The 11,619-nt window shown below is 59.2% G+C and overlaps 1 protein-coding gene across 1 annotated transcript in view; it reads right to left on the bottom strand.

Annotated features, from left to right (window-relative positions):
* Positions 1-266: 266 nt before the first annotated feature.
* The window catches only part of LOC116629196 (kinase non-catalytic C-lobe domain-containing protein 1-like), a 29,371-nt gene continuing 18,018 nt past the window's right edge, over positions 267-11,619 (bottom strand). The window contains exons 12-16 of the mRNA XM_032399503.1: positions 11,146-11,540; positions 6,427-6,456; positions 1,922-2,015; positions 1,753-1,850; positions 267-1,610 (exon numbers count right to left, since the gene is read on the bottom strand). Of these exons, the coding sequence (XP_032255394.1) occupies positions 1,320-1,610; positions 1,753-1,850; positions 1,922-2,015; positions 6,427-6,456; positions 11,146-11,540 (908 nt within the window). The 3' untranslated portion in view covers positions 267-1,319. The remainder of the gene's footprint in view (positions 1,611-1,752; positions 1,851-1,921; positions 2,016-6,426; positions 6,457-11,145; positions 11,541-11,619) is intronic.

The raw sequence follows: 11,619 nt of genomic DNA, 5'->3' as shown, positions 1-11,619 counted from the left end.
TGCACACACCCCACTCACCCCCCACATGCACATACACACCTCACTCACCACACACACCCTATTCACACCCCCACATGCACACATATCCTACTCACACACCACACATGCACACACACACACACACCACACCCCCCCACTCACACCACACACACATGCACACACACACACACCATGCCCACACACCCCCCACTCACACATGCACACACACACCATGCCCACACACCCCCCACTCACACATGCACACACACACCATGCCCACACACCCCACTCACACACATGCACACATAAGTCTCCTGTAATCACACAGCCAGCCCTCGGTGTGTGTGTGTGGTACACCCATCTTGCAAAGAGTATACCTGGGCCCCTGGCCAGTGGAAGGCTCCCAGCACATGGGAAGAGGCTGCTGTCCTGGGAGGCCTGGGAGGCCCCTGCTCTCAGGGACTTCCCTTGTTCCCTGATAGCCCCCAGTGTACCCTGCTGATACCTGACCATCAGTTCTGGGGTCACCACAGCCTCCAGCTTAAAGAAGGCCTCGGGGGCTCCCAAGTGTGTCATGGGTCTCCCAAAGGCAAGACTGGGTGGGGCCTCCCACCACTGCCTGGGAAGGTAGTCTATACCCAGCCCTGAGCTGCCAGGCCCCGTGCCTGGGAGTGGGCCAGGCCACTGGGTCAAGGGAACCTGCCGGGAGGTCCTGTGCCTGCATACCAGGTGAACACTAGAGGCCCATCCACGCAGGACATGTGGCCGTGCCGATGGGCAGGGTGGGGGTGTCCTGGGGGTGCCAGTGACCCTGGGTGTGAGGGGACTGGCCCTCCCTGCTGCAGGGTGAGCATGCACACCTTGCACATCAGTTAGGGTGTCTGATGAACCAACGTTGTGCTCATGCCCAGAGACAGTGGCTGCAGAAGTAATTCAATGAGCGTGCTGAGACCAACCTCCCTGGCGGTCCCTGGGGAGCTAGATGATTAATTGTGGGGTGTTTTCACCTGGCAAAGTGGCTGGGATCCAGGTATTTTTCTGAGGCTCCTGTGCGTGTTTAATTTTAGAAGCCCCCTGGGCTGTTAATTGTGCATGGCCACATTCCCCGGCTCTCCTCCCAGCACCTGTCAGGGCGCACCTGAGACTCCAGGTGCAGGTCCAGCCAAGAGCTTGGCAAAGGAGACAAATGGCAGCTGACACAGGCTACTTAAAGTTCTGATGAAAACATTTTTTAAATTAAAAGAAGTATAAACCCATCTCAGATGAGGGAAGGCAGACACTTTCCTCACCTCGTTCACCTCCTGGGGGCCTGTTTCTTTTTTTCTGTCTCCCTTTTGCTTTCAAAAGGCATGAAGGGGTCCAGGGGATCCCACAGGCCCACCTCCCCACTTGGGGCACGGGAAGCCGCACCTGGAGTAGAGGTATGCCATGAGCCCCAGAGGCGTGCCCGCCTGCAGGACGCGGGCCTTCCTCTGCTTGCCGCCACGCGGGTGCTTGCTGACGTTGTAGAAGATGAGGGACGAGGACTCATCCAGGGGGCTGAAATCCAGCGTGTCGCAGTGGGCCGCGGAGATGTTCACGATCACGGGCAGGGCGCAGGGCTCCAGGCCCCACCGCTCCGCGTACATGACCTGTGTGTGCAGGGAAGCGAGCTGCCTCCGTCTGGTTGGCCTGCTGCCGCCGGGTGCTGGCAGGACCCGGGTGCTGGGTCACCCTGCTACTGACGGCGGGGGGGGGGGGCGGGGGGGCGGTTAGGGATTCGGGCCGACTTGCCTGCAGGTACTTCTTGACCAGGCCCAGGAACTGCACTTTGCACTTCATTTCTTCCAGCTGCCCTCTCAGTTTGGACAACATGGTCTTCACCTCGGAGCCTGGGGGCGGGCAGAGTTGGCACAAAGCGGGCCCCCGCCCCCCGGAGCGCCTCTGCCCGGCCCCGAGCTACCTTTACTGCGCTTCTCCTTCTGCAGGAGCTTCTGGTAGAACTTCAGCGTCTTCCGGTAGTTCCTCTTCTCTATCAGGAGCTGCTGCTCCAGCTCCTGCCACGAGACAGCCCGTGAGCCCCGCCTGCGCCCCTCCCGCGCCCCGCGCTTGCCGGCCTGGTCGCGGAAGGCGGCCTCCCCGCAGGGCCCGCGCAGAACCAGAGCGCGGGACACGTCCCACGCGGGGACACCAGGGTTCTCACGGGACCTCACAGGGACGCTGTCGTCATCCAGCCACAGAAACGGTCTGTGTGCGCCCCGGGGGAGTGAATTCCGACGAGGGGACTAGGAAATGTCGCCGAAGTGGGGGTTGGAGGCTAGCAGGGGACCTCTCGGCAGCACCACTCTCGGCGAATGGCAGACCCAGCAGGGACCCTGGCAGGTGGACACACTACCCGGGATCGACCAGGAAGGTTTCCTCCTGCCCCGGCAACAGCCCAGCCAATGAGAGACGCCCACGGCCCAGCCAATGAGAGACGCTCAGGGCCCAGCCAATGAGAGACGCTCACGGCCCAGCCTATGCAGCCCCCAGTTTACTCCAATGGAGTTTTAGTTTACAACAGGCGCCCCAACTCCCCCCTATGAAAGAGCCTCCTCTTTGTTCCCAGGTCTTGCCTGTGGTTTTTGCCCTAGTTTGCTTCTGTATGTTGCAATTCTCTGCTTTCCTGAATAAACCGTTTTTCTGGTAAAGTAACTGTTTTATTATGAAGGTCAACAGAACTGGGGGCAAAGATAATATCTCAGTAAATCGGTGTTCGCAAAGTAGATCCCACTGAGCCACTTAAAACAATGAGGGCAGAACATCGTTGAGGCAGCTAGTGGCCTGTCCCGGCTTCTTGACCGTCCCCCACCCCAGGAAAGCCAGGCCCCCGCATGAGGAGGGGGTTGGGGTTCAGGGGCCGCGGCTTGGGCCCCGCCCTGGCCCACCGAGGGGCTGCCCTTCCGGATGGGTGTCCAGGACCACTTCTGCCTGGTTGGGGGGAAGGGGAGCTGGCCCGCGCCTCTGGCCTCTCTGACCCCCTCTGGCCCCCCAGCCCAGCCGAAGGCCCTAGCTGCCCCGCGAGGTCCCTGCAGGATCTCCACGCGACCGCCGGGGGCGCCGCGTCCCCGCACCAGGGCCCCCGAGGGTGGGGATCCCACCTGAGGCCCGGCTGCCCAGCTTGCGTGGCCGCCCCCGAGGGACCCCCACGCGGAGTCCCCGCCCCAGACTCAGGCTGGCTAGCCCCCGTTCCCACCGGGCCCCTCGGCGGTGCTGCGCGGGGACAGCGGCCAGGACGCGTGGCCCCTGCTGCTCGCGGGCAGTCCAGAGAGCCGCGGTGTCACGGTCTGCGAGGGTGCCCAGCATCAGGGGCCCCAAACCCCTCCTGGAGAATGTGCATCTCCCAGGAGGGTCCACAAGCTTGCTTGGGGTGGGGGGAAGTTCCCCAGCTCTGTCCTCCAGTGAGGTGGGTCTGGGTTCTTCTCTCACCCAGAGGGACCGGGAAACCCTCGAGGCTCGAGGGCAGGCTCAGGGCAGCCAGTGTTAGAAATGACCAGAACCCAGACATGGCTCCTCCCTTGAAGGAAGGAGCAGACAGATGCAGCCTGGCTTACTGCCCCCAACCCTGCAGGGTCCAGGGCTGAGGAGGGGTGTGAGTCTGGAGCGGTGAGGGCGCTGGAAGCCTGGTGGGTCCCTGGGAGGGGGCCTTGAGCTGCCACGGGTCTCCAGCTGGGGCTGTGAGGTTGCCTGTCCCTGGGTGAGGAGGATAGGTGTGGGGTGGGCACAGTGAGGGACCTGGCTAGGGCCAGGAACCAGAGGAAGAGGCAGAGGCCCAGGGATCTCTCAGACTCCCAGGGAAATAACTTCCTATTAGTAGGGTTCAAGGTGGCCCCAGGGCCCTGAAATGGCCACACTGATGGGAGCCTTACTCTGAAAGCCAAATACACTCCGGTCTTCATTTGGGCACATCTAATCAGCTCAAACCCAAACAAGCTTTCCCCTGGTCTCCTCTAACTACAACAAGGGACTTTGCTTTGTTGGTAGCACTTATTTCTGTACAATTTTGTGAAATTAAAAATGCAGGTGGTGTTTTTATTTAAATATTGGAATCTCTTCTATCTGATGGTTTTACTGAAAAGGTGGTTCATGTGGCTGTCTTCTTCTTCATGCTTCTGTTTTATTTATTTTTTAAAGATTATATTTATTTATTTGAGAGAGAATGAGAGAGAGAGAGAGCATGAGAGGGGTTAGGGTCAGAGGGAGAAGCAGACTCCCTGCTGAGCAGGGAGCCCGATGCGGAACTCAATCCTGGGACTCCAGGATCATGACCTGAGCCGAAGGCAGTTGCTTAACCAACTGAGCCACCCAGGCGCCCCTCATGCCTCTATTTTAACGGCGGGGTAGCAGATGGCCACGCCAGGTGGTAGGAACCTCCAAGCCTGGGGCAGCTGTGTGGCAGGGGCTGTGCCTGGGGGACGTGGTGCGGACTGAACACAGAACCACCTTCCTCTCCCACGTCTCGGTTGTTGAATCGGGTCCCCCAAGGCCTCCAGGTCCTTCTCCAGCTGGGCCACGTGCAAGCTGCAGGGGGCGGGGGGTGTCACACACTGGGACGGCAGGCAGTCTCCGTGGAAACAGGTGTGGAGAACGCTGATTTCGAGCACAGCGAGAGCCCCACGTGAGGCAGACGTTTGGGGAGGAAGCCTGCTGAGCACAGCTCGTGTTGCCCCAAAGCTGCTGGGACATCTTTTGGCTGGGACTGTGTGTGAGGAGAGTGAGGATCTGACGTCGCACACCCGGGCTCCAAATCTGCCTTCCTGGCTCGTTGGCCCGGGGACCCAGTCGCTGGTCACCAGGGTGGGGGACAGAATGAGCGCCCAGGGTGTGTGGGGCAGAACTGTGTGCGCAGGACCTGCATGCGCCTCCGACACGGGAGCCACCGGCCGTGTGAGGCAGCTGTAGTATTAAAAGGACACGAGAATGTCCATTCCTCTGTCTTGTAGGCCACACCTCGAGTGCTCAGCCACACACGGCCGGTGGCTACCCTGGGATGGCACAGATCTGGAACGAGTCATCACTGAGGACAGTCAGTGGGAGGGCGCAAACCCTGACCCCGCACAGCTGTGTTCACAGACGGACTCATCTCTGCCCTCGGGAGGTCTGGTTCAAGCGAGGCCAAGGGTCTCTGCAGTCCCAACCACGCATGCTTCTCTGTGATCCTCCCTCCCTCCCTTCCTTTTTTTCTTTAGATTTTATTTATTTATTTGAGAGAGAGAGCACCGAGAGAGGGAGAAGCAGACTCCCCACTGAGCAGAGAGCTGGACATGGGGCTCCATCCCAGGACCCTGAGATCATGACCTGAGCCAAAGGCAGCCGCCTAACCGACGGAGCCACCAGGCGCCCCAATCCTGCCTCTCTGAAGACGCCACGACCCTGGCTGACATCCCCCAAAGCCTGAAGAGGGGAAGGACGGCCCCGAGCCCTGCGTTCCTGGGCTCTCCTTTTGTGCAGCTCAGGACCGCCATGGGGAGGGCACTCTCTGAGGCCACCCTGCACAAGGCTCTGTCCAGCCCCCTCGCCCTCTCGCACACTGTCCAGATGCTGATCCAGACCCCTTCCCCCCGAGAGGGCCCGTGGGACACACCTGCTTCCCGCTGGAAAGGGGGGCTCACACAGACTCCAGGACTGTTTCGACTGATTTTAAAACTAAATCTATGTGAACTAAACTCCACACAAGACAGGATAATGGAGAAGACACACGCGAGCAGGGCTTCACCACGACCGTACTTGGCAGAAGCACAGCAAACCCGACCACAGCGGACTCGGACTGGCGAGGTCTGAACAAAATACTTAGATCATTTGCATTGAGGTGCTTCCCCTGGCCTAACCCAACGAAGGACTTCCCCCATAGGATTATGAGAGAAGGAAGTATGAACGATCTGATGCACAACCACACACAGACCTCTCCACGGACACGGGCCTGAAAGCTGGCCAGTACTGGGGACAAAGAGAACCACGGTCAGAAGGAAGCCGGAAAGCCAGAACTTACAGAGAGAAGAGGGAGGAACCGAAATCAGCACCACTCACCTAAATACTGAAAGCAAAGCCTGTTTTAACAACCGGTGAAGGGCAACAAAGCCCCTCGGGGCAGCTTCACAGCCCGGAGCGCCTGGGCTGCGGCACGAGGAGACGCGGGCACTCAGCCCGCACTCACGGCAGGTGCGCGGGGCACGTTGGCACGCGCTCGGTGACCAACGGAGGGAACCCGGTGCCCTCCAGCCGCTCTGCCCACCCCAGCGCCTGGGCCTGCCTCGCACTCGCTCGGTTTGGGTAGCGAATGTGAAAGTGTGACCAATAGTTGTTTTACACCTTTCCAGTTTGCCCGAAACGCAGCGGGTTCTCAAAGAGAAACACAGAACTACGGCGGCCTCGTCCAGCCGCACCCCCCCCGCGCCCGCCCCGTGCAGGCAAAGGGTGCAGGAAACTCACCTGTCTGCATTCCGGTTCCAGGAGAGACATCTTCCCCAGGTGAGCAGGAACAAAAGGGAAAACAGGGTCACTCCGAGTCACTCCACATCATCCCTCAAACCATCTGCCTCCTCCTGACTGTGCCCCACCCGCAGAGTGACCGCAGTGACTGTGGGACCGAGCCTGTTTCAGAGACGGGAGGCCCAGGGCACCTCGTCCCAACCACACGGTCATGGTCCACATAAGGGCCGCCACTGGCCGCCGGCACTCTTCTGGTCTGAGCTGGCCTCTGAGCCCACTTTCAAGAACAATCTGAGTGTGGTGCAGGGGTGACCTGGGCTCACCAGTGGGTGCATCTCCCTGCAAGGGGCCGCCACCCTGAGGAGAGCACAGGACTGAGGAAAGGGCCCTGTCAGCCCACAGCAGGCTCTCGCACACAAAAGAGCCACCCTCTGCGGTGCTGAACACAGGGGCTGGCAACGGGGCAGTCCGTCCATAGCCGTCCATCATAAAGACGTGACTATAGTCAGCAGGCGCGACCTGTGATGCCAGAGGATGACCTACGACATTGGAGGACACACCTGGACTCTTACCATCCCCCCTTCCCCACAACTCTCGGATTAAGCTGTTGGGGAAGTCGGTGTGGACACAGTGAGCTGCCTCTGAAAGGGCCACGTCCTCTGTTATGGGGCGTGGGCGCCCTCAGCCTCCCCGTTCCCAGGTCAGCGGGGCTCCTGTCTCCTGGTCCAGCTGGAGGTTAGAGTCACAGGATGCTGGTGGGGCCGCGGGCACGGATTGAGGGCAAAGGAAACTCCGCGGATGCTGCCTCCGTCTCTTCTCTGTTCACTAGGATTCAACTAGAATGACAGCTGTAAGCACCGGTTCAAGTTCCCAAGGCCAAGGGTCATCCTCTCCTTTTTTTTGTTTTCAACTATTTTTCTAAGATTTATTTATTTATTTGAGAGAGAGAACATGCGCGCACAGTGGGGAGAAGCAGAGGGAGAGAGAGTCCCAAGCAGATTCCCTGCTGAGCGCGGAGCCCGATGTGGGGCTCGGTCTCATGACCCTGAGATCACGACCTGAGCTGAAACCAAGAGTCGGACGATTAACTGACGGTGCCACTCAGGTGCCCCGCTCTCAACTAGTTTTTAAACTTTTATTTTGAAAAATTTTTTGTGACAAAATATACATAACATAAAATTTACCATTTTAACCATTTTTCATCATGCTTGGCATGAAGCACACTCACCCCGTTGTACAACCATCCCCAGCCTCCATGTCCATCTTACAAGAGGGAAGCTCTGTCCCGATCAAGCCCCCATCCCCTCCCCCCGCACAGTCTCTCTGAACACGGTGACTCCAGGGACCTCATGAAGCTGGGGCACACAGTACTGGTCCTTCCGTGTCTGGCTTTCACTCAGCATCAGGCCCTCGGCGCTCCTCCATGACGTGTCAGGGACCAGCCTGTCCCACTGTGTGCGTACTCTCCATCTCCATCCATCCGTTGATGGGCACTTGGGCTGCTGTGAACCAGCTCTCGGAGGCCCTCCTCCCAGCTCTTTGGGGTGGACACCTGGAGGTGGACTTACTGACTGACGTGGTAAATCTAGGTTTAATTTTTGGAGGAAACTCCAGAGTGGCTGCGCCATTTTACATTCCCACCAGCCATGCACGAGGGCTCCAGTTTCTCCACATCTCACCAACATGATATTTTCTCTTTCTTTTTTAAATTTTGGTAAGAGCCATCCTACCATGTGTGAGGTGGGGTCTCACTGTGGTTTTGATTTGCTTTTCCCTAATGACCAGGGATGTTGAGCATCTTTTCATGAGCTTTTGGCTATTTGTGTATCTTCTTTGGAGAGATGTCTATGTAAGTCCATCACTCCTTGTTCAGCTGGGTTCTTGGGTTGTTGCTGTTGTGTTCCCTATACATTCTGGAGATTAAACCTTTCTCAGATATATGATTTGCAAATGTTTTCTGCCATTCTGTTGGTTGTCTTTCCCCTCTGTTGACGGCATCCTTTGACGCACAAAAGGTCTGCGTTTTGATCGAGTACAATTTTTCTTTTCTTTTTTTTTAAAGATTTTATTTATTTATTTGACAGAGAGAGACACAGCGAGAGAGGGAACACAAGCAGGGGGAGTGGGAGGGGGAGAAGCAGGCTTCCCGCGGAGCAAGGAGCCCGATGCAGGGCTTGATCCCAGGACCCTGGGATCACGACCTGAGCCGAAGGCAGACGCTTAATGACTGAACCACCCAGGTGCCCCGAGTACAATTTTTCTATTTTTACTTTTGTTGCCTGTGCTTTTGGTGTTATATCTAAGAAATCATTTCCACGTCCAGGGTTGTGAAGCTTCTCCCATTTTCTTCTACGAGTTTTATAATTTTAGCTCTAACGTTTAGGTCTCTGATAATTCAGTTAATTTCTGGAAGTGGAGTACGGTACAGGACTGACTTTCTCCCTTCGCAGGTGGACACCCTGTTTTCCCAGCACCATGTGCTGTGAAGACTGTCCTTGGCCCACTTGCCGGTCAGACAGTTGGTCAACAATCATCTCGCTACGGGCTTACTTCTGGGCTCTCCTATCTGTCCTGCCGTTCTGTACGTCTGTCCTCATGCCAGGACCGCACTGTTGACAACGACAGCTCTAGCAAGTTTTGGAATCAGAAGTGTGAGTCCTCCACTTCTGTTCTTCTTTTTCATGACTGTTTGGCTAGTTGAGGTCCCTTGAGATTCTGTATGAATTTTAGGATGAGTTTTTCTACTTCGTCGAAAACCATCATTGGGCCAATGCTCTTTCCGGCTCAAGGATCTGTGTGAGTGTGGACGTGCTGTTAACACTGTTCTGTGTTATTTCTTTTGCTTCTCAAACTGCTCTGGCTCTGGATGCCGGGGGCCCTTCAGCTGGTTCCTCTGAACTTCGACATGCCCCCATCATGGGTTCTTAATCATTTCCTCACTTTCTGGCCCAAGATGGCCCTGGCTTATTGTCACCGGTCTTGCCCCAGTCCCAGGGTCCATGATTTCTTCCAGGAGCCCTGGTCCCTTTGACTGGAGGATGGCCCTGGAACCAGGACCCTGGCACGGGCCGTCTCTGCTTCCAGGCCCTCAGCCTACACAACTAGGAAACGTGCGGTGCGTATTTCAGGGAAGCGTTTTAGTTCCCCACCGCCCCCTCGGAAACCGCGTCACGGCACTCACTGTCCACGGGCCCTTCTCAGTGACGAACGTTAGGATCCTCAGGACCCTCCAACTCCAGAACAGCCCAGGGTGTGGAGGACCTGTTCCACTCCTGCTTACGAGGCCCGTGCATGTGGTGGGCTGTCATGAGCTGCGGCCCCATCGCTGGTCCCACGACGGGGAGTGTGATGTGGCTTTCTGCCTCTTGTGGGCTGTTCACTTCCCACCTCTGGGAGAGGCCATTGCAGGTAGAAGGCTGCTGGGGCGAGAACATCTAGCAGCTCCGAGTAAGCTTCACCGTGTGCAAATACACGTTACAGAAAAGGAAGTGGGGGCGAGGTCCGCAGGCCCCTCCCGCCCCCCCGGAAGGAAGGAGCTGGTCAGGGGCTGGGAGCCCCGGACTCCGATGCAGCGGCACAGAGCTGCCCTGTGCTCTGAGCTCTGTGCTCCCGGCCCTGACAGCCTACATGTGGGCCCCCCTCCATGCCAGGGCCCCGCCGGAGGCCCCCGCCAGGCCCCGAAGTCTGGTGCCCGTGATGGCACATGCAGGGGATCACAGCATGAAGCCAGGAGGGGCAGGGTGGGTCCACAGGGCATGGCCCCCATCCTCATGTGTGCAGGCCGGGGGCAGGGCCCTGCTCTTTTTCCAGCTTGGGACTGAGCAGGGACACCAGGTTCAGGCAGTGGCAGGAGATGAACAAGGGGGGGCCCCGGGGGAAGGTCCAGACGGCGCTGTCAGGGCCGGGAGCGCTGCGTCCCTGTGCTGCTCCTCGGAGGCCAGAGGAAGTGCGTCGTGCGGGCAGGTGGAGGCACCAGGAGCAGGACGCTTAAGCACTGATGGGGTCTTTCCCGACTGCTGTCCTGGAGGGTCAGGCCTTGGGCACCGAGGCCCAAGTGGGGGCTCCTGGTCACAGGGGAAGGCTGCAGCCCAGGTCAGAGCCGCTGGGTATGGGGGGCAGGGGCCCAGTGGCAGGGGCAGCGACCGTGGGTCCAGAGCTCTGTGGGGTGCCCTCACCCAGGGGCTGCCTGGCCTGGCCACCCTCAAGTTTGTGGGCTCCTCTTGCCCTGCTGACCAGGGAGAAGCGTAGGCTGCCCTAGCTGGAGGGACGCTGCCCACCAGGGAAGCCCAGGCCAGATGACCCCGGGGTCTGGCCGGAACGCACCGCCGCGGGCAAGGCATGAGGAACAGGAGGCTGCCTGGGAGGAGGGGGCTCCACCTGCCTGCCCCCCACCCCTGAGACACGGCCCGAGGCCAACAGTCACCTGGCGCTCATATGCCCAGCTAACAGAGAGAAAGGCCATGTCCTACCTGAAATGTGGAGGACACACGCAGATGAGCACAGTACTCCCATGGAGGGTGCCCAGACCGGCGTGGGGGTCACTGGTGGTGGGTGGGGGCCCAGACGTGGGACGCAGGGAGGGGCTCTGGACGCACCCCCCACTGCCTGAGTGACTGGGAGCTCCTGTTGCGATGCGGAACTTGCCGCCCAGGGCGCCTCTGCGGCCACGGCACCCTCTTCCCCGACACGGCCAGCAGTGGGCAGCGGCCCGGGACTCACCGGGCTCTGGGCGTCCACGTCGGTGGCCCCGCCGGCTCTCTGCCTCACCAGGTCCTTCACGTAGCTGGAGACGTCGGCGCCGAAGCAGTCCGCCTCGTAGAAGGCGCTGCACCAGCCGGGGCTGCAGCTCTGGAGCTCGGCCGGGCCCGAGTGCGCAGCCGGGGCCCCCTCCTTGGGCCTGGCCAGCCGGGCCACCGCCTCGGGCCCTGGGCCCCCTCCCTGCTGCCCGTGCTCTCCGGCCTCCTGCTGCTGTTCCCGCTCGCCTCTGACCGACTTCTGAGGCCGGAATCCCACCTCAAAGTTACCCCGTGAGAGCTCGTCCGCGTCCACATCGGACAGCGCCGGGGACGGGCAAGGGGCTCGGCTGACACGCGCGGTGGTCAGTTTCTCCTTCCCTGCACAGGGGAGGAGGATTCCACTCGGAACTCTAGTTCGTGTGGCAGAGTCCATCACTAATTGTTTATGGAGAGGCTG

This window comes from Phoca vitulina, unplaced genomic scaffold (genome assembly GCF_004348235.1).
Source record: "Phoca vitulina isolate PV1807 unplaced genomic scaffold, GSC_HSeal_1.0 scaffold360, whole genome shotgun sequence".
In the NCBI taxonomy this organism is placed as follows: Eukaryota; Metazoa; Chordata; class Mammalia; order Carnivora; family Phocidae; genus Phoca; species Phoca vitulina.
Note: the sequence above shows the minus strand (reverse complement) of the source record. Positions and strands in the feature narration are given on the sequence as shown.